This window comes from Centruroides sculpturatus, unplaced genomic scaffold, assembly GCF_000671375.1.
Source record: "Centruroides sculpturatus isolate CEXI.00-Female unplaced genomic scaffold, Cexi_2.0 scaffold266, whole genome shotgun sequence".
Classification (NCBI taxonomy): domain Eukaryota; kingdom Metazoa; phylum Arthropoda; class Arachnida; order Scorpiones; family Buthidae; genus Centruroides; species Centruroides sculpturatus.
In genome coordinates this window covers 163342-188137 of record NW_019384421.1, presented here as the reverse complement: position 1 = coordinate 188137, position 24796 = coordinate 163342, and the positions used below count along the sequence as shown (strand labels likewise).

The 24796-nt window shown below is 28.1% G+C and overlaps 1 protein-coding gene across 2 annotated transcripts in view; it reads left to right on the top strand.

Annotated features, from left to right (window-relative positions):
• The window catches only part of LOC111619409 (T-cell leukemia homeobox protein 3-like), a 30650-nt gene extending 19150 nt beyond the window's left edge, over nt 1-11500 (top strand). For both annotated transcript variants that reach the window (XM_023361112.1, XM_023361111.1), the window contains exon 3: nt 11011-11500. In XM_023361112.1, coding sequence (XP_023216880.1) covers nt 11011-11284 — 274 coding nt within the window. In that variant the 3' untranslated portion in view covers nt 11285-11500. The remainder of the gene's footprint in view (nt 1-11010) is intronic.
• Nucleotides 11501-24796: the final 13296 nt, after the last annotated feature.

Sequence of the window (24796 nt, the reverse complement as noted above, 5' to 3'; positions counted from 1 at the left end):
TTTACTTGTGTAATGTAACTAGCTAACCGGAAGACGTGGGTTCGGTTCTCATCCGCAGTTTGACATGATTTTGAGTTCTTTTGGGTGGTTTAGTTATTATAATATGTACTTTGAGTACTGTACTTTTTGTTTGTGATGCTGTATCAATAGCATTATTAGACCAAAGAATGGCAGTCCAATATAGATTATAAGACCTCCTTAGAATTTAAGTATCTTTATAAGAGCCAAAATATGAATGTAGTACTTTTAATAATTTAATTAATATGAAATTAAAATAACTCTACAGAATCAACGAACTTCTATCTGTAGCATAAGTAGCTTAACTATATTCCCATATCATGTTTTGCTTTTTTTCGTTAAATTATTATGCATGTATATTTTCGCTATCTTCAAGAAAGATAAAATTTATTATCTTGTCAACATAATTTAACTCCAGTATAATTTTACTGGAAAAGAACCTCCCTTCAGCGCTCCAATAATCTCTAAAAGTACTTCTATATGCGAACCTGTAAACAGAAAAAATCTCGAATGGTGAACGACAACCATGCAAAATTCATATATGTCTACATAAATCTTTCTTCAACCCATCTAAGAGAGGTTGTTGAAAACCTTTGATGAATTTTAATAGATACAGGAAGAACTTAAGAGAAACGTTCACGTGTCTAGCCCATCAAAAAAAAGGAGAAAAAAAAAATGCTCATAGGAATCGTTTACTTTGCACCAACCTCAAAGGTCACTCAGATTGGCTATTCGTAAACTATTGTTGCTATAGCAGTACTTGGGTGGTGATTTTAAAGCGGTGGTTTACTACTGTCTACGTGAAAAGAATTTATGAAAATGTCTTTTTAACTTGTAATAGCAATTAAATAAAATTTGTAGTCTACAAATTTTATTTAATTGCTATTATATTTGTAAAAATCATTCTTTTATCGTTTAACTGTAATTACGTTATGTTTAATTGCAGTATATTAAGTATTTTTGTTATACAGTAGACCTATTATTTAATGCAAACTTTAGTTAAACTAGCTGGATCTGAGTAAAATGATTCTAATAACATTTAAGCTTAATTCCATAGTTCTAATTAATGATTTTAAAGACGTCACATAATGTATTATACACGGTTCTTAATCATCGACATTTCAATAGGGGGACAAAATTTAAGATGTATTTAAATAAAAACATAGACTTTATTCTTAAAATTGGTCAGAATTTTATTAGTTATTAACATTAGATATACTGTACAGTTGTATGCTCTCCATTTCTAAAATCAGATAGGACCTTTAAACCTACAGGCTACCTACTTTAATTATCAAATATCTACTGTAGTTGAAATTAAGTGATAAGATTTTTTTATTATATCTAGTCTTATATAACTGATTTAACGAAATTTTTCAAATGAACTGAAAATGGTATTAAATAGGCAGTAACAGCAATGAATTTTATATGGCTTGTAGGCAAGTCTTTAGGCTATCAGATCGACGATTGGATCGTTGCCCCGTATCGATCTCACTAGGGAAATGAGGAGTGGCCTCGCATATTTGCCTAAAGCCATTCATTCCTTATTCATCTGCAAAAGCAAATTACTAATGAATACCTATTTAAGCCTTTAAGCTATTTTTACTAACTCCAATTGAATATCCTGAAAGATGTATCGTAAGCAGTTAAAATTTGGTATCTAAGAATCGTATTCTTTATCTTATAAAAAGTAGACTTCGTTCTCTCTAATGTTGATCTCACATAGAAACAGATTTTACATTAGAATTAGAAAACCACATGTAGATTTCAAAAATTTAATATTTATAAACATAAGACTGGATTAATTTTATTCACTCTAGACTGAAGGAAAAATTTTCGTTCATTGCAACGACCTTAGTCGATTTGCAAGTTAAAAATTATTATAAAGGCTGATATAACTCATAATTTAGTTTAAGAAAATTGTCTTTAGTTTATAGTAATTCTATATATTATAATTAATTCAATAGATTGTAGTTAATAGGCCTAAATATATTGCTCAATTAAACGACGGTTGATGGATTTATTAAGGAATTATTAAGGGAAGATGATTTGACCTTAAGTCTATAACTCCTTAATACTTAATCTGAGAGATATAATTTATGTTTTAATTAAAATATGAATTAATAGCCTACACCTAAACACGAGTAGACCAAAATTGGCACATATAGGCCTATATGCGTAGCGAATAGGGGGAAAACCCGTTAGTTTAATTAAACTTATAAAACCTTTTATTGGATATAATTAAAATAAAGTAATTTTGCTAATATATATATATATATATAAATTAATATTTTGTAAAACGACTAAAATACTTAGTGATGCGATAATCAAGCATTAGCAGCTTTGCCAGATGGGCGTATTGAAACTACACCTGAAAACTAGATTTACCGTTCTACTCATTCGTGATATGAATTGATAAATCAGAACAGTAGCCTTCTAATTTATTATACCGCATTATATACATTAGGTTCTGCCTTCTCGTTTCTTTTTATTCGCATTATCTTTATATCACTAAACAAGGCTCCGCCTCTGTTTTCAAATGTAGTTTTCGAACCTTACGTGCATTCTAAGTTGTTTATGATTTTAAAATATGTATTATATATAAATTCTGATTTATATGCACTAATTGAAAACCTGAATTGGCCAGGAATAACTCTCACTTATGATTGTGTAGGGTGCTGTGCTACTCAGGTGTTCAATTGTTTCAGAGTATGTCTCACTGTCTAAGTGGGTGTTTTTTCCTTTTGCCAATTTAGAAAAGAGAATTCTGCCAACCAGAATCTTAACGTTGCATATGGACTTCATCTCCTGAACTAGGAAACTAGGTTAGTGGATTTCTGTTCGATTTAATTTGATCTTCAAAAGTTTTCTGTTAGATTTTTAATTATAAAAGTGATCTAGTATGGTTAATATTCTTCGTTCGAGGCGTGTATAACATCTAAATTTCTAGACACCCTACGATTAGAAGGCATTAGGGCGGCAGTGCCACGCGAACCCATACGAGGCGGTGACATTTCAGCAGACAATCATTTAGTTCTAGGTGGAGTCAGGCACGAGAAAGTCCATAGTCGCCATCTTAATGTCCGCCCCACTCACATCACAGAAGACCGAAATGGTTCCTTCATAAAAAATATCAAAAGGATTAGTTGAAGCAAAATTGACTCACGCAATCTTAATGGCTCATACTCTGCTGTTGGGAGGGAGCATCGCACCTCCCACGCGAATTGTTCGTTAAGGCCTCGACCGGACTCCCCGAAGGACCATTTTGTGGCCAGATTGAGGCAACTCATAAAGAATGGAACATTAGGCCCAGAAGTTAATGTTCTCTGGTACCAATGGGTATCATTTTGTGCTAAGTAATTGGATTTTGTGATAGAATATTATTACATTGATGATATAGGTATGAGCACTCATCACATTCTCTGAGAAAGCAAGTGTGGAAATGGTTCTACAGAACTCAAATATTATTGCATATTACAACTCATTATTCACGGAAGCACCTGCTCCCCAATGGCAATTACTAATCTGCATGGTAGTCGTGCAAATCTGTTTAACAACTAGCTTTTGCCAAGTCCAGGAATGACAGTATCATTCGCATCGTTGCAGCCATTGGCTACCATGTGCCTTCGATGAAGCGATTTAATAATCGTGCATTATTAATTCTGCTTACAGCGAATACATATGTAATTTCCATTTATTATAATTTTATTGTCTCAAATTAGCACATTTTTAGTTGGAGTTGCAATAAATTTCCTTTAAGAAATAATTATTCTATTTGTATTTTTTTTTTTTAGTAAACTGATAAATAACATACATTATTGCTTTCGATAATGTCGATAAAATATACTTTTCGACTATAAAATTTAATTTTATAGAACTTTTCCAATGCTTGAGTTTAATATAGCCCATTACTTAATTAAACCAAAGCTAATTTATCAAAAATGTAATGTTTAAATTAATTAAATTTTCATTTTTTTACAACTTTTATTTAAAAAACAAATTAAAGTTTATTTTAAAGATTAACACTTTAACTTTTATTTCCGTAAGCTTTTATATTTTTTATTGTAAATATGTCACTCGTTTATAATCTACACTCCCTCATTCTATACCATAATTTTAATTTTTATATGTGAAAGTTTTGAAACTTTAGAAAATGTAAACCTAAATATTTTAGTAGATTTACAGTACGAAATTGTTTATAAAAAAACAGCAATCGGAAGGATGAAAGAGCGAGGTGAGAAAGAGAATACCGCATAATCATTTCTGTCTACACGACTTTTACTTCTTTCATACAATACAATTCGAATATCAAGTAAGAGGCTCGTGACTTTTGTGCCACTCCACCCATTCGGTCGTGTCTTTGTCGACCTCGACAACCGCCCTGACTTCATAAGGTGGATCTCACACCACCGCACAACTGTCAATACATTAGGCGGTGTCGAAGTAGCATGCTTGTCACTTGATGAATGACTTACCTATGTTATGTAAATATTTTTTATCGTGATAAAATAGCATAATTCTGAAAATTTATAATAGGCACACCTATTTTTTGATATTTAAAATATATAAAGGCGACAAAAAAGTAGGTTAACAAAGATTTTTTCTGTTCTGATTTTAACGCGTGCCTTGTTGAATGTCGATGATATCTAAACTCATATGATATGTAATGAAAATATATTTTAGTTATAGATTTATGTCTAAATTTTATGAATATNGATCTATTTTGCTAAAGATTTATATTCTAAATTGTGTATTTTAATATTTATAAATTTATAATTAGCCGTTATTTTCCATATATTCCATTCCGTCGGAAGGTTTTTGGCACATAAGAAAAATAGTCTAATCCTTTCATAATTCATAAAACAGACTTTTGTTTTCGTTAAGTATTACAAATTTATTATACGTGAAATGTTTTGTGGTTGTAGGAAGAGATTTAAGAGCTACATTCTAATTAATAAAATCCTTTAGATTTATACGGGACTTAACAATGTTTTAGTGCATTGGGTCTCGTTGAGTCGGCTTATAATTAATTAATATGCTCATCTGGACGTTGATTAGTGGCTTGTAATTAATAAGATGTAACACATATTAGCGGCAACCTATGTTAGTCATAAACATTGCCTAATTATATCGTGTCTAGCAATACTAGCTTCAACCTGATATCATCCGCGGCATTGAACCTATGCTGTTCATTTCTGTGCTTTCTAAATGCATCAAAGTTAAATTTTTTAAAGGTTTTTCGTTATTTTTTATTTTAATTTTTAATTTTGGAAAGCATTTGCAAGGTGAAAAGTTAATTTTTAGAGTTGTCTGGGGATCAGCGATGTTAATAAGAGCAAAACGATTTAGAGTTCGCTTGATGCGTAACATTTAAATGTTTTGATTTTGTGACAAGTTCTAGATTTAGATATGAATTAATATATCTTCATATATATTATTCAGATTTAATTTTTTAAATCCAGCTTTAAAGGCGTAGATATATCTTAATTATATGAAAACGTTTGCTCNTAATTTTGTATTGTTATAATGTTAAAAAATTATATTTAATAAATTTAAAGTTTTTAATGAAAGTTTTTGATTGAATTTTTAAATTTGCTTGTTAAAAAAATTGCTATGTAAGCTGTAATAGTTTTTAATAGTATATAAAATTACTTTTAAAATATGTCAAGTGTATATATACCTATAAGTGTGTGTAATGTTAATTTAAAAAACAAAAACACCCAAAGATAAGCAGAAGATTATTAGAGGTGTAAATGACATATCCGTTATGCGAAGATATGTAAGAAATTTTTAGGATTTTTAAGCATTTTTATTAATATAGCGAATTTATATATAGATTTAAATCACAAAATAGCAAAATTTCTGTTTAAATTTAATTGAAAATACTTAAAATTGTACACAATTTCTACTTTCCATCAATTAGAAATTCAAATTATATTGGATATCTTAAACTGATTATTCTATAGTAAACAATTAGGCCACATCAAATTGTTTTAAATGTGCTAAGCAGCTAAAGCATTGCAAAAATATTGTCCAAATGTAAAAAGAGGTTAATTATTATGCTATGATTAATCTAATTTAATAAATATTATAGGTTTGAACATATAAATTGTTGTAAGATATTAGCCTCATTTCGTTTTTAAACAGGCTTTTATAATCTTGTCAGATTAGTGTCGGACTTTTAAGTCTACGCCTTTATTTCTATTAAAGGAAAAGTAAAATCTCTACACTATCTTACCTCAATAGAAAAAAGTATTATTCCATTTTTGACTAGAATAAAATTGTATATTTATTAAAGTAAGGATTATAATCGAGTATATGTTTGAGAAAGTCGAAACATTGGAAATTCCGTTGTGTTTTTGTGAATAAAAAAATTGCAATTTTTTATTGTAAAAATCATAATTTATAAGTTTATGGAGATGACCGAAGCCATAAAAGCTGTCATTGTTAGCAGATAGTTTTGGTATAACGTCAGAACGACACCTTTACACAACCTGTAGTGCCTCTTGGCTCGTTTGACAGACTCAGGGTTGTAATCAGTAGGCGCCAGGGTTATTGTCTAATCTTCGCTATCTTCCGCCCTGTCGCTGAAGAGACATTCTTACACTTTTCATCCTTACTTATAAAAGTATAGAAATAATTTTTTAACATCAAAAATTTTTGTAAAATTTCTTAACGTAACACACACAGACGAATCTCAAAGTAAAGAAATTGTTTCTAATTGTTAACAAGTAGTGTTTTTTTTCATCGAAGTAAAATAAATATATTAATTAGTTTTTAACTAATAAATGTCAGACAGATATTTGGTAATAAGTTTTATTGCTGTTTTAACGTTAAAGAAGTAAGTTTTAAGTTGTGTCAGGAAGACGTTTTATAGGTAATAATCATAAGGTAGAGTAAATTGTTACCTTTTACAAAGAGAACAAGCCACATTCCTTTGACTAAAAAGATAGACAGTCTGTAGATAACAATATAATGCCAAATACCATCATTATCGAGCTTTTTTTCTTTTCTTAAAAAGATGAAAGACTTCATCTTAGATCTCTATTGATGTATCTTTGCACGAATGTGACTCTCTCTCTTATAATTATAGCTATTTCAGATTAATATTCCTAAATAGCATTTTTTACGATACTTGTTAAGAGTCTGTTTTTTTAATATCATAATAAGATATTGATATTCAATAATGTCTAGTATGCTGATACATCTTTTAACTACTGTATGTCTCTACCTACTTAATTATTAACACTATATTGCCTTAAGGAATAGAATTTGAGACTTGTAAAAATTTGTAAGATTTTTAATTAATTTTAATCAGAAATTTATTTGTAAACTTTTATATTAATATATAAAAAACAATAAAATTAACACGTAAAAAGGCCGAGTTAATAAATTCACTCAATAAAATCAAGGATGTGCTCTCAACTTCTTTATGTCTAAAGGCGTTGAGACCGCATCCTTGGTTTGGGTATAAAGTCACGAACTTCGAAGTTAAAAATTCGGTTTCTTTTGATGTCTGCCCACGCTAAAAATACTTGCTTCCTACCACTCTAAGAAGTACTTTAAAAATGTTTTTATGTACATATTTCGATTGGGCTAAATATCTTTTAAACTGTTGTTACGACATCACGACATTTCCATTAAAATTCTTTATATAATAAATATCATTAGCAGATTTCATTACATTTATATTATATTATTAGAAGTTTCCCCAAATGTTTCGTGTGTCATAGTTTATATTATTTATTTATCGGCTAAGATCAATCAAACGCAAGAGAAGTTTTCCTTTCGTATTGTCACGTTATCCATGTTATGATTCACCTTCTTGAATAAGTCAGAAATATCAAATTTTACTGATATATTCTAGCGAATTGGTGAAGTAGAAAAATATTTACTTAGTATTTTGTATATTTTACTGTCTAAATTAAACATTATAGGCCTATCTAATTATCTCTGTTCGAATTTAAAATACTATATATTGTCACTAATCAAGCTCGGTTTAGCTAATGATTTATTAAATTTGAAAGTTGTTTTTCGATATATCTTTGGAGAAAATTAATGTTAAAAACGAAAATTTTTCTTAGTAGAAGGAAATAATCTGTAGGTAGGCCTATTATTTTAAAGAGACACAATACGTTTTGAGCACAAAATAATAATACTTCTTAGAATAGTAAGATGCAAACATTGCAGGAAACATACAGAAGAATGGTTTTCTCATCCTACATTATATTATACTACAAAAGTAAAACTTGTTGAAAAAGATGTTAAACTGTTAGTTTTTAACACAAACAACAAGTTTCCGCAACTAGTCAATATATCTAACACCCTTTACAATATCAATATTAAAGCTTAATATTTACTTCGTTATCACAGGAAACTTCTGCCTTATTTTCATTTATATTGTATACACTAAATTTCCACTATATTATAGTTCAAATAGTCTAACAAACGAGGTTTAAAAATAGATCTACCTTGATTTAGGATGTTTCAAATCTGACTATCATTAAAGAAATACTCACAGAATTTATGTATAATTTATTAACAAATTTAGAAAATATCGCTTGATGTACAAATTAAATTTACAGTTTATTATTTTAAACTAAATTTAGACTTGTATAAAAACTGAAAAATACNTGTTTTTTTAATATCATAATAAGATATTGATATTCAATAATGTCTAGTATGCTGATACATCTTTTAACTACTGTATGTCTCTACCTACTTAATTATTAACACTATATTGCCTTAAGGAATAGAATTTGAGACTTGTAAAAATTTGTAAGATTTTTAATTATTTTTAATAAAACTTATTGAAAATTTACTTATAAGTTCTAAAATATATTTTTATAAAGTTGTATCGCTATAAACATAAGTTACATTGATTCGTAGACTCAAGTAAATTTGATTTATATTATTATCGAAGATTAAATTTAATGTTAAAACTATAAATATGAGTTAAAAAGTGTAAGAAATGTTGAGAAAATGAAGATTAGAAGTTTATATATGAGAAAGTAAAGAGAAATTTTAAATTTTTGCTATCGAAACATGCGAAATTTTATGCTTTTGAACATTCTCAAATATGTTAAAATAATGCAAATTACTTTTTTATTAGTTGATTACTTTATCTAAAGAAATTAGTTTAAAAAATTCCGATAGATAAGAAAACTGAATAGTGTCGAAATAAAAAATATAGACTAGAGACTAACACAAAATTAAACAAAATCCTGGCAAAAACCACACGAATAAGTGTAGGCTTTAATCATATATGCAAATCACATATGAGAACGTTATGTCTCATAGAATATCATAAGTTACCCCATTAATCTAGTGGTTTTTGATGTATTCAGTTAATGATGTTCAAAACCGTCAACTTGGGACTTAAAACAAAGTGGAACGATATTAACCTATCCTATAGAGTGTAGAGCACAATATGTTGTAATTGGATAGAATTTCACGTTATTTAATGAAAGGTGTGGCCGACCTTGAATGGATAGATTAGGTACACTTGGCACGCCGAAGGTTTATGTCAGTCGACTCCGCCCAGAATCTATCATTAACAAAATAACTTTAATAGGACAAATGTCCAATAGGACCATTGCAATTATGTTAAAATGTCAATTATATCAGTTACATAGATAACAACTTAAACTAGACTAACTTAAACTTTAAATAAATCTCTTATTTTCTAGCTATTTTGCGTTTACTGAATCGCATACAACACATAGGCCTACAATAACGATTTTACCTCTATCCCGTGGGATATAATGATTCATTATGTTTGAATTTATCCAATATTTTTAGTTTAATTTTCATTAATTATATATTTATTTTATAATTTTGTTTCGTTTTTTTAATATGCTAAATTATTTTTATATTTTGAATTTAATCTTACGCGTTAGCAGAACTGAACAGTAGACTAGGCCTATTTGTTAAGTCGTGACAAATTAAAAATAAAAACAATTAAATTTAATATTAAGAAAGGTTTTTGATTTTAAAGAATTAGTATATAATATTTTATGATCTGAGTGAGAAAGGATGCTTTCAATAGCGGTCTAATCCATTTTTATCGAAAAATTAAGATATTTAAGCTCATATTTTAATCATTATTAGTCTTATAAGAAGAGAAACATATGTTTTTGATATTTATAAAAGAATTATATGTGTAAAATCTAAATTATTTGTTACAGTTTCATTCAAATTTTGTTATAAAATAGCTTTCTTAATCAGATATTATGGGTTTAATTTAGATTATATTGCTATAAAAATTAATTTCTACCAAAATAAATGATAAATACAATTTATATTTTTAATATTATAATCAGAGTTAAGTGTTTATTATATAAAGCTTCCGGATTTTCTTGGAATAATATGAGTAGTTTAATAAGAAATTCGAGCTATAAAAACAATAGGAATTTTCTTAAAATATAATTTCAAAACCGCTGGTTTTTATTCACGATTGAATTAAGCAAAACATTGTAAAATAGTTAGGTGCTAATTCGTCGACTGCATTCATTTATCAAACGTTAGAAGCATCACACATAATAGGGAATGGTTGCTGACGTGTACATTCAAACAAATCTAGAGAGAAGTAACGTCTTACATCCCAAGAGATGAAAATTTTTAAATTTAATGCAGTCGACTAGTAAAGCAGTATAGAGAAACGACAATCCGGGACGAATGGACGCCAATGTTTCGGCCCGTTAATCTATTTAAACCACCCACTGCCCAATTTCTGCATCGGTCGCCAATCCACTTGATTGGATTTAATTTAATTGCCGCGACGGGAAAAAGGAAAGTGGAGGGGGAAAAAAATTCATGTAATCTCGATAAGTTACCATGGATACGAAGAGTAAATGAGATGTGACGTATACCAGGGCCACGTAATCGGTTAGGAAACGGTAATTTTCAGGTTGACAAAACTTGGCTGTCATTTGATAGACAAGTGACACTTCTGAAATGATTTTTTGAATTTTTTTTATTATTTTTTATGTTTAGGAGACAAACTGCAGAGGAGAGGGAAGCTGAAAGACAAGCGGCCAATCGACTGATGATGTCTCTTCAGGCAGAAGTAGTCAGCAAATCCATCTACGATTCCACTAGGGATCCATTGTGCATCAGCAACGCTTCTCTTCATGCCCTGCAGAATCTTCAACCGTGGGCTAATGACAGTGCTGCTGCGGCTGCTGCTGCTGCATCAGTTAATTCTCATCATCAGGAGAGATCGGGAACTTATCTTCCTCCACCGTCACTCACATCCCCTATTTGTTGATTCCTTTTTAATGTACATATATTATATAGACTGTAGGACTTAGATGAATAGAGGACTTGAAAGGATTCTTTACGAATGGAATCCGATTAATTTAGGATTGTTGAAGAATAGTTCATAATGAGGTGACTTCCGAAGAGTTATAAAGCTAAAAAAAACAAAAAAAAGCAAAAAAAAACTACCACCGAAATGCTGTAAATTATTGCCAGCTATGAAGATTTTTGCAATAAAAAATTTTTCGAACGAGTTTTTTTTATTTTTATTTAAAAAATTCCAAATATAATTATTAAGTAATAAGAATATATTTTACTCACCGTACAAAACGGTTCGTAACAACATTTTTTTAGCAATAAATTATATAAATTTTAAATTAATAATTTAATTTATCAACAAATTAAAATATAAACTCGATCTAGAAACAAGATAGAATTATTAAAGTCTTAAAAACAAATCAGAATTAATTAAAGTTTAAAAAGAAATAGCTAAATTATCTTCGACAATGTCGTAATGATAACTTACAAATGAAAAAAAAAATTAATATTTAACAAATAATAATCATCTTAAAACTATAATAAATCATTTTATTGTCTTTTTAATAAATCAAATCGAGAGGATTAATTTTTCTTACTATTTTTAAGTAAAGAAGAAGAGGAAGAAGAAAAAAGTCAATAGAAAAAGCACTATGATACTTAATAGGCATCCAAGCTTTGAAGGTTCATTAAACATTCATTAGAAAGATAACATCGACAGATATCTTAAGTGAGTTTAGCAGCTCAAAGCAAAGAAAACTCTCCTCTTTGTTAAAGTACAACAACATAAGTGGATTAAGACACAGCTATTTTTACATTACGTCATTAAAATCAATGAAGATAGGAGTGACATAGGCCTATGATCGCATTGTCACTCGAATCGCTTCTTTTTTCTTGATTAAATCCACAAGAAATTATTGTAAATTAGTTTAGACCTGTTTCGTCATTCTTTTACATGTTTAAATTGAGTTATTTTTACAAAATTTTCTCCACTCGTTGGGGTGTTTTTTCTTAAAAAAAAATTCTAACACACTAAAAAAAAGTTTATTACTTAAACTTTCAAAATCTCATAAAGTCTTTGTTGATTGTAAAGTTTGCTGTGATGTTTATAAGATTTAAATTTTTTTTTTGTAAGGAATTTTTTACTCACTTCAACCTTTATTAGATATAAAGGTTTTATTTAATAAATCATAAATGTTTTCTTCAGTTAGATAATGTTGTAAGAGTTTATTAAAGATAAATTTTTTAACTCGAGTATACTACTATTATTACTTTACACGTGTTTAAAATAATTTAAAAAGTTTCAATTACGTTTAATTAATAAATATTAATTAAGAATGAATGTTAAATTTATTAATTATTACTTTTTTAGAATAAATTTTTGAGTTTTTAAGTTAAAATTGAACACGAATTGAAGCTAAAATAGAGTATTCGTTCAATTAATTAGCAATTTAACGTTGATAAAATCAAAATTAAGCTAAATATAATCAAATTTTCGTTTAAAATATATATTTAATTTAGGATTTTTATATCTAAATTTATTTTAGTACCTAAATTTATACGTGTTAACGGGTCTTATTAAGAAATATTTCGGTATAAAGCAAATTATAACGATTCTAAAATACTCTTTGAAAACATGAACATTTTTTTACATGTGTTTATTTTATAGGAGAAAAAAGATAAAATTGATGTAAGACGACGTTATTTTCAATAGAATAATTGTAGGAATCATTAGGACATAATGAATCACGTATAACAGATGTAATTTTGACAATAACCAACACTCAAATGTTATGTCAATTAGACCTTATCTAACATGGCATACGGCCCGGGTCATTAAGGATAATGTTCCGAGCAAATGTCTATTAATGCTTTAATTTTTATAATTTTGAGTCAGACGTAGAAATAAAAAAAAAATTCGATAGAAAAAAAAATATTAAAAAAAAGACATTTTTTCTAATGTTTTTGTAGTGGCATCTCTCCAGATAAGTACAGAGCTTTTTCTCTTTACAATGTTCAGAAAGGCTATCTATTAATGATATTATCTAATTTGACTTCCTACTATTAAATGACTTATTTCCCTTTTTGTCAACAATAAAAAATAACTTATCTTTATTGTATTGTTATCCAGACTTTTTCTAAAAGAGGAGAAAGAACTCAAATGATTTTTGTCATTTCTTTTATTAACAAAAAAAAAATAAAAAAAAATTAATAATACAAAGTTTTTAATAATATTTTCATAAATTAATTACCTTAAAATTATTTTAATAATAATATATCGATCTTTACTTAATAACTAATTAATTATTTTAATTAATATTAATAATATCAAAGTATATTCCATGTCATGCGGTTCTCTCTTCTATATTTTGTCTGGGAACGATTCTGTATCGTTGTCATAGCAACTTTACCAAATGCTGCATCTCCCGAGTAACTTATGAAGGTCGTGCTCCATTAGACGTCAAAGGTCAAGTAAGATATGCAGAGTAATTAAGCCAGCCGTTAACTATGGTGTGGCTGTAATAATTTCACTCTTACTCATTAAGAAAAATCTTAATTTTTCTTAGCTAAAGATCGTCTTTAATAAAATTTCGGAATTATTTTGATTAATATCTTTCAAGTAGCTTATGTCTACTTAAAATTCTACAACACTTAAATATGTAATAATTTGGATAATAAATCAATAATTAATAGAAATTTATTAGATTTTTATTCTTAAAATTTTATTTTTAATTAATTAATCTAATTAAAACAATGATTTAAAAAGTAATACATTTGGAATGTTTGCTTAACATAAATATAAAGAAAGATAACAAGACATTAAATAAATTTAATTAAAATTTGTCTTAACCTTTTTAAAGATTTGTAATAAATATTTTACAATAATTAAAATAGAAATGAGAATTAATGTCGATGATGTCTCACAGTAAATTAGATTTAAATATTTTATAAAAATTAATTAATTGTTTTTCTTTAAATATTTAAGGATTAATTATTTTAAATTGGCGAAAACAATGGATAGAAAAATTAGGAAAGATTGAAATCAAACATATGATACAGAAAGTGAAATGACAACAAAAGTGAAAGCAAAACCAGTTGTACAACTCGTGGATACATTTTGAATATCTAATGTTCTTTTCTCCGAATAGATTTGATATCCTTAATAAATATAATTACATGTTACATTTGCCAAAGCGGGTCCTCTAATAATATAAAAACACATTTGAGATTTGAAGATAGATAAAAACTTCTCTTATAGCTGCGACTAGTTGAAACGGTGTAGTACCTGTTATGAGATCTTAGTTCATCGCACTTTCTATACCTTACAAATTTTTCATTGGTTATAAATACTATGTTTATAAATTCATATTTTAATGATAGATAAGACTCGGGGTTCAATTGCGATTCTTTAAGTGATAAAGACAAATTTTAACTGTTATATATACAGCTGATTGACCGTACGTTAAAAAGGAATGAAGAGAAGCAAGTTACAAAGTTTATACATGATTTTCTGATATTTAAATAAAAAAAATATACAAAATAATTATAGAAATTTCAATGTAGTTTGCTTTAAAAATTAATAAATCAAAGACATTTGTTCCTAAATTGTATTTTATGTGTTATATTTATGTGTGTGTTGTTAAAGAGGAAACAAACTCCAGGCTTCGAAAACTAAAGAAGTATTTTTTGGAAAAATCCAAATATGAAATATCATGATTGCTATTTCTAGATAAGATTTAGACATAAGTTGTTTCTTTAGATAGTGGTTATTCAATTTAATGACTATTCTCTGGTATAAAGGCAGTTAGTCAGGATTAAAGCGTAGAGTTTTACCATTTATAAAGATGCCATATGCAATTCATAAATCAACTTAAAGTAGATTTAAAGATTTTTTGATTTCTTAATATAAAAAAAGAAGTCTGAAAAACATTTTATGTCATGTATTTTTTTTAAAAATAAATAAAATAATTATTTTTAATGAGAAATATCTTTCGTTAGTGCTAACTTACGCTATTGACGATGTGTAAAAACTGATGAATTATAACGATTCTAAAATACTCTTTGAAAACATGAACATTTTTTTACATGTGTTTATTTTATAGGAGAAAAAAGATAAAATTGATGTAAGACGACGTTATTTTCAATAGAATAATTGTAGGAATCATTAGGACATAATGAATCACGTATAACAGATGTAATTTTGACAATAACCAACACTCAAATGTTATGTCAATTAGACCTTATCTAACATGGCATACGGCCCGGGTCATTAAGGATAATGTTCCGAGCAAATGTCTATTAATGCTTTAATTTTTATAATTTTGAGTCAGACGTAGAAATAAAAAAAAAATTCGATAGAAAAAAAAATATTAAAAAAAAGACATTTTTTCTAATGTTTTTGTAGTGGCATCTCTCCAGATAAGTACAGAGCTTTTTCTCTTTACAATGTTCAGAAAGGCTATCTATTAATGATATTATCTAATTTGACTTCCTACTATTAAATGACTTATTTCCCTTTTTGTCAACAATAAAAAATAACTTATCTTTATTGTATTGTTATCCAGACTTTTTCTAAAAGAGGAGAAAGAACTCAAATGATTTTTGTCATTTCTTTTATTAACAAAAAAAAAATATAAAAAAAATTAATAATACAAAGTTTTTAATAATATTTTCATAAATTAATTACCTTAAAATTATTTTAATAATAATATATCGATCTTTACTTANTTTTCCTTTTTTTTTTTAATAACTGGTAGTCATAATACTCTATATTGCTTCTATAATCACAAACGGACATTGTGCAAGGAAAAAAAATGAGCAAAAATAATATGTAACACCATTTTAGCATCATAATTTTGCTACTAATTATCTCTAAGATATCATATATCTTCATTTATGTATGTGGATGTGATAGCGTAAAGATTTCGTTGAAGAGCAATGGAGAAAAGAAGACATTTGAGCTAAAGTAAAAGAAAAAGTGTCGAGTTTACTGATGGTTTTACCGATATAATACTACACAGGACTAATTAGACTTATGTCATTAACCTCGAGCAGTGGTAGCGAGACTGGGTTTATGTTACCGCCATATATCATCTTCAGAAGTCCTTCTTTGAACGTTCCAAAAAGACATAATTATGTTTCGGGGGTGCTAAAGTGTTATTTAAATGTAATAAGTAAAAAAACTAAAGAGGGAAAAAAATTATGTAAACGTATATAACTCTAATATAAACAAACATTTTTATAAGAGAATAAATAGGAGTTGATTGAAATAAACTTAGTTTTCGGTCTATACGAAAATTGAGCCTGTCAAGTTGTCTGTCATCGCTCCTCTCTCTAAATCATTGATATAGTCATTATTTTATTACCTAACTGTGTTAAAAGATTCGGAAGCTCGTGTCACTCAAGTTAATCATTAAAAAAAAAAAAATGTTATTTTTTTCTATATTATAATGACATGTTTTTAGGAACATTTTAAAATAAATTAATTGGGATATAACACAGGCCTACATTAGTTTTATTAAGTCTAGTCAGTATTTAACTTGAATAAATATATAAATAACATTATTTTGTATTATTTATTAGTACATTTAGATTAAAAGTTAAGAAAATTAAGCATATTGTATTGAAAATAGTTATTAAAATCTCTTATATTTATCTTATAAAAAAAGAAATTTAATTATATTGATCTCTATGTAACATTAATTACTTTAACGTTATGAATATATTAGTCATAATAAGAGAGTTTTTTAACTAGTCCTACAACTAAACTTGAGTTTAATTTCTCATGTCCTATATAAGTTTACACTTGTCAGTGATTAAACCGGTTAACTAGCTTCTACTATTAACAAAATTACAGATCAAAATCGTGCAGGCGGTCATACAGACGGTCTTTCATTTATAAACATTCACAAAACTCGAAATAATTTCGCCAGAATTTGTATTTAAAAAACATTCTTAACACATTCATAAACTATAAAAAAAAAAAAAGACATTAAGCATGTCGTATTTACAACGAAAAGGGTCATATATTGATGAAAGACGAAAAAAAATCTTGAAAGCTTTTGAGTTATAGAAAATTCTAGAACTATTTATTTAATTTATAACACATAATTCCATGTTAATATATAGTGAAAGAGCGTTATCTATCGATTTATGGACAACTCTCATGCTCCTTTATATATATGTATTCTAGTTTGCGGTTTTACAATCACAAAGCACGTGGTTTGCTAACATAAAATGTATTCTCTAGGGACATAAACATATTCTTAAATAGTTGGAATGTAAAAATAAAACGATCGCAAGCAAGTGTAGACGTAAACCTTATCGCTATCATCGACTCTATTTAGTAAATTAATTTGTTGGCTTTCATATCTTTTCTTATCTCTATGATAATGCCACAGATTACGAAGAAGCGATAAAAAGCATAAATGAGAAAATTAATTGACTTTTTATATTCATTATAGATCTTCCGACTAAGACATTCACGCTAGAAAAGCTTAAAAAATAAAAAAAAATGAAGCATGTAGAACATAAATTTTTATAATAAGTCTATTGATTCTTGACTGTGTTAATTTGTTTTTAAATCTTCTAGATACTGTCTAATCAATTAATTTAATAATCATTAAAACGTTATTTAATAATGCTAAAATTATTATTATTTTTAAAACAATATTTTAAAGAAAATCTTTCTTGATAAATTAAAATAAATGTATCATTTTTAGTAAGAATCCTGTTTAAATTATTTAAAATATAGCTTAATGGAGTTGCATGCTAATTATATTAGGTTCGGCATGCATTTTTAATGTAGGTTTTGTTTATATTTTAAAATATGTTTTAAAATATGCTTTGCCGTATTTTTGAGATAATAAATTTGTCAAATATTTGTTAAATTCAAGTTAGAAAATTCGATCGACCATAAATTTGAACATACAAAAATTCTTCATAAATTTATTAAATTCAAATTTAGAATTAGTTTCACTGCATATTTGTTACATAAATTTACTATATAAGTTATATTTATGAATTTCATTTGATATTTGATCAAAAATAGCTTAAGATCCATCGTAATTATACAGGAACCTTATCAGATTTAATAAAAGAGTAACGGGTCTAAGCATCGAGATGATTTTTAAGAGTAAAACGTTGAATACCTGACTAATCCAAGCGGTAGATTCAAACAGTGAACAAGATAAGAAAAGCTCTTTCCAATCACGTAGGCATCCTCGAAACATAAAGCTGATGCACAAAGCATACTTTATTTCGTCATGTCTCAGAATATGTCATCGTCCGTTTCCGCATTGTCTTAAGTAGATAGACCTACGACCAAAAAAGAAGGAAAAAAAAAAGGTTTATTTTATCTTGTTAGCTCTGGGGATGTCCTTTTAGTGAGCCTAAAGGCCGTAGAAAATTCGTGAAATTATTTCATATATTTACTAACAAACCTGACTTATAAAACTTTCTTACCAACGATACGACATGCTTATTAATGAAGAATTTACAGCATATTTTTACTGTCACCTTATTTATTTTTTTAAGTCTGTATTTAATTTCATATTGTATGAGGATCCTATGTTATATAAATCATTCATAAGATACAATTAAGTTTATTATTATTTTTTTAAATTTATGAATAAATTAAGAAGTTCTATCACTATAATCTAATAAAAGAAAAGAATATTTTGAAGAAATATAATGGTATTTCTTAAAATATTTTATATATTTTTAATTAGAAGGCTGTAAATTATGTTAATTTGCATAGTCTCTATGACGTTATAATAATGAATTTACTCAAGTTTATAGTGATAAGCGGTGTAGAATTTAGTTAAAGGGAAGAAGTTTTCGATTCGCACGACACATTAATTCACTAAAAACGTGTTTGTAATGCGATCTGATCGTATAAGAATTAATCAAAGATACTCCATGTCGTTATCAATCTAAGAATGTTAGAATTACGTCACAACCGAGGTGATCACAAGAGGGGTGTTGGCCACCATCCTGTCACGAAGAAAGATGCATGAGCTTTCTGAACTTACTATTCCTGGGGAGGGTGAAAAGGGGATGATTTTGATCACCCCCGCCTTGTTTGATTGAGAAACGCTCAGCATGGGGCACTGACAGAAGGAGGTCAGTCAATGACGCACCTGCACTTTGGTAACGTGACAAAAACATGACGTCAGACAGGTGATCGGTATTAAATGCCTAATTTCTAATCTTTAAACTAAATTAAGGAACATTCTTTTATAATTTGATATCGGATTAGTTCCCTTTTTTTATATACATATATAATTTTCGCACGGGGATAAAGGAATGTGATTAAAATATAAAAGGTCTGTTATAATGTTTTACAACCTCCAGTTATTATTATGCTATTAAAAAAACTATTTTAAAATCATTTTTTATGTTAAAAATTCAAACAACTATCATCTCAAAATGGCTCACTTCTTGTATCAGAAATCCCGTCTAATTTTAGTTTCGGAAAGCTCATTATATACGAACAGAAACAAGATACAGAGTTATTAAGATGAAATTATCTTGGTTATTACGTGATGTTTACGTCATTAAAGGCTATTTGCGAAGATACTCCAACGACAAGACGGCATTTTGAGATAATTTAATGTCATCTTTTGTCACCTGGCTCCAAAATGACATGAAAAAAACACGATTCGGCCACTTGAGTCACGACTTGTAACGAAAAAAGTAGGCATTAATTGACTGCTCTTTTTTCTACTGCTAATCATTCCGCCACCTGTGAACAATAGAATTAACCGACAGACTACTTTCACCCCCATTCACCCTCCCTCTGAATCTTTCATTCTTCAATTCGTTTCGCTTTCACCCCCCTTCTCAGTATCTCTCTCTCTTCTCTTCTCTCCCTTTCCCTGTTTTCTAATGACCTATAGACGGTATGAGAAGTCTTTCGAGTCAAAGGTTACTTCTTTGAAAAGAAAGGTAGGTTTATCTGCATTTTCTTACACCCCAAACACATTAATTTCTCTCTACATAAATTTTTAGACCATTATTGTTAACAATAATTTATCTATGGTAAAATCTCGAAAGGAGTGTTGTTTAATATATAAAAATATTCTGGAAAAAATGTTTAAAAATTTGTGATTAAAAGTGATTTAATGGATTTCATAAGTCGATTAATTTACGAGAAATTATATTTTTTTAGACTCGACAGAGTAAAAATTATTTTGACGTTAAATTTATTAGTTATTAAGCAGAATTTTATGAAGAATTTCATAATTAGATACACGAATAAACTATAAATTAATAGTCTTATTAATAAATTGTATCAATAATCTTCTGCAGAAAAAGGCGCAGGAGTTTGAATCACGTACAAAAAAATTTTTTTAAAAGTTACTTTTAATCTATTAAAATGTTCAGAGAGATTATTAAATAAAATACAGGTTCTAATTTAAAAATAAATAAACAAAGAGGTAAGAGAACAAAGGGAAAATATTTAATATCATAAATTCCATAATTATGACGACACATTTTTATAAAAGAGCATTAATGTCGGTGTGAAGAGAAAGTGAGAGAAAAATTAAGATCCGGATAGAAGAAAAGTGTGAATGGGACACAATATAAAGAGAAAGTCGACGACAAGCGTTGAAAACATTTCCAATTCATCTAAGTCATTTGAAAAGATCAGAAAGAATCTTCAGGAATGTCTATTGACTGTCGGTGAAGTAATTTGATAAACACATTAGCGGGTATACGTACAAAGAAATTCGGTAACGCCTTCCCCATTCCTTATAAGGTTCGAAAGAAGAGTACCGACAGTCGGATCCCCCGGGCCATTTCCACTCGTGACCTACCCCCCTCGAAACACTAAGCGTGTTTTTGGTGGTTCCGAGATGGGGTCTCGCAGGTGTGACGGCAATATTTAGTGCTGCAATACTTTATTAAAGAGCGGATGAATTTAATATACGGTTACGACAGACGTCTGGGATGCTTTCAATGGCAATCTTGACACTTTGCTACAGACGGCTACCGCCAATCAAGGTTTTACTATCTACGCCAATATTGCCTGATATCTGATTATTGGATGCCTATTGATTATATCTCAAAGGAAGAAAAAATATACTTAAAAAAATTGAATTTTCCCCTTCTCCTTCATTACCTTTTAACTTATTCTAGTCTCTTTGATGTCTTTTTGAAGGTTGACAGTATTGAAAGTTTTATTTTTTCAATTGTGAGCATGCAGATTTTATTGTGTGTAATCGTATTATTTTCTTACAATTCAATTATTTTATATTTAAATATTGCAAGTTTATCAACAGTATTCTCGTTTATTACAAGTAAGATGATAATCTCTTCTATAATCGAACACTATTGATAATAATTAANCCTATAAATTAATTGATTGATTATTAAAAATTTAATTATTTCAATAGATTAAATTTTGAAACGACATTTAATTTATTCATTAATCTTTGATTAATTCGAATGAACCTCATTTGTTATATTAAAACGCATCGACTTATAATCTGATCCATATTAATGAATGACATTTATCTATACTTAATACAGAGATCACATGCTAAAATAATCGATTTATCTCTAATTAATTTTGATGTATAAAAGCAGAAAAAGTGCAGAATTCGTGCCAATATTCTGACACATTTAATGAGTATATTTTTATGCAGAAAATTAGAAAAATTACAGGGTTTAATGCGAATATTCTGGTACAAAAATTACGCAATGTTAAGTGCATATTCTAGCACAGAAAATTAGAAAAAATAGAAAATTCTGTGTAAAAAATCAGAAAAAAACAATCAAAACTTTGGTCAAATATTTTAGTATATTTAGCGATTTTATCCTAAATCACTTTTCTAAATTTTATTAAATAAAATGAAAATAATTAAAAAAAACGTATATATTTTTAAAAATTCAGATAATTTTTAATCATTTTAAACACGAAAATACTAAGTAAATCATTCAAAATTCATTAAAATAATCCCTTATAAAAGTAACAAAAATTAAGTCTAAATAACCCAAAATGTAGAATGATAGCAGAAAAAGTAATTTCTTATATGATTAAAAAAAAGAAGAGGAAAGGAAAATAAACCCCTTCAAATTATTAGAAAAGTATAACAATTTGTTTAAGAAAAGAGTAGAAAAATATTTTGATTAAAAAGTATAGAAAAGGATAAAATAGTGATGCAGACGGAGGAGAGAAGAACGAGTCAATTTGTGAGTTGTTTGGAAAGTTTGGGGGAAGAAAATATACCTCGAATTCAGTGGTTGACCACACAAATGCTTTCTTCCAATGTAGTACATTATGTGTAGCAGGAGTGACGAGGGATTAGTGACATGTTTAAGTTCTTGGTACAGTTCATTATGTCATCTGTCGGCTTCTATCAGAAGCAAATCTTTCATCCTGAACACTCGGGATTGGTACGCACAGTACCTGGAGCTCTTAAGTAACGATCATTTTATTCGCGATTTCTAAGAATGAACCATTTTTCTTTGTTTCTTTTAAGTATAATATAACCTTTTTCATTTTATTCCTAACATTTTAAATCAATATTGTATTAATTAATATATTTGTCATATAAAACAGGCTTATAGATAACACGCAAAAAATTTATGTCAAAATTTTAAAAATAAATTTAATTACTATTTATATGGAAATTGGAATAACAAATTTATAATTTATTAATTTTAGATTATTCATTTTAAAAAAAATTGATCACATCGTTAGGCTAATTAATCGAGAGAAATAAATGTTAAAACGACATCGGAAGGCCTATTCCGATCTGAGATTATACGAAGAATTTAGAAAATTTTGCTAAAATTAACGAATATTTAAGCAGAAAATCTTCAATTAATCATTTAAATGTATAATTTTGAAGCAAAGAAATTAGAAATTTGCAGGAATAAACTCAACGAAATAGAAGTTAGAAGTTACAAACACGCATTTAGTATTATTAGTTAAAGCCTAAGTAGACTCATTAAATAAAACTATTTAAATTCAATCGATAGCAATTTAATCTAAAATAAACTAGAAAGGTTTATCAGAATACAAATTTGGAAATATGCAGAACCTTGTAGGACCTATTCTTCTCACGAATCAAGATTTGGTAACGTTAAATCTCAGGAGAATCGAAGAGAATCTGGTCAAGTCTAGCGGCTATATCAATACATGGCTCATACCAGTTTAATATATAAAGCGGTAATTAAAATCACTCATTAATTAAAACCTTTCCTAGCAGTACATTAACTTAAGCGGACATCTTGGGTCGGAAATGTTTGCTGCATGGCGTTTTAATTCGTAATCTTAATTCTCCATCTGCACTAATTGTGAATTAATTTTATAAAGGATGATAAATGACCTGATTAACGAGTGGGTATTCTTCACCAAATATCACATGGACTACAGCAAAGCACTGCTGCCTGTCTAGTTGAATGAGTTTGTGCAGGATACACTCACAAATTGGCGTCGTCTTCGAACATAAATCGATATCGAGTAATTGTAGATTTTAAAGATGATAATTACGTTTTTAAAAAGCATTTTTTAAACTTAATTCAATGACTTCTTGTAATTTATAAATCTAGTCGAATCGCGGCTTTACGTAAATGTAGCTTGTCTTCAATTAAGTCATAGTCTATACGATATAATTAGACGTAATTAAGTCGTATTCTACTATCAATATCTAGTTAAGTCTTGACGAACTTAGCATGAGTCTAGAGCGTACTACGAGTCTAGTTTGAGTTTAATTGAGTCTAGTACAAATTTACTGAGTTGATATAAATTCAGTTAAGTCTCGTTGAGTCTAGTAACACTTTAGTTTATCTTAGTGTAGCCTGAGAATCTAGTGTAAGTCTAGATCTTTGCAGGATTTAATTACGTCTTATTGGGTCTAATTTAATTGGCGTTTAGGACATGAGTCTAAATTTCGTTAAGCTTACGATTTAATTTTCAATTTAGATGAATTCATGAGTCTAGTTTGATTATAAGTTTTATTTGTTTAGTAAGAATCTAGTTCTATTGAACAGTTTTTTTTATAATTTGAGCCAGATTGAACGAGTTAAATGTGAATTTAACTCTAGGCACTCTCAGAGAACTCAAACCTGCGAATGTTTTCTAATCTAAAAAGCCGAAGAAAGCCATTTAAATTCATCCAAAACACTTATAAACTATCACTATCAGAAGGATAAGATCCCTTAATAAACCATCTCAAGCCTATATTTAAATGCAAAACTGTCAGAATTAAGGACGGATAATTTTGCTAATGTATATGATACGATTTATCCAATTTATCACGTCCCTTAAAGAATAAATTAAGCTTCTGTGGGAAGATGATAAGAGCAGGTTGAGGTACCTGTTAAAAGGAAAACCAAGTCTACACGACCCAAACTTTAGATAGAGAATGAGCATTCCAACTAAAATATAACTAAATGTATAACATCAATTATATTTTAAATATTTAAAAACTCAATTCTTCAATGTTTAAATTGCCTATTGAAGTGCTAAATT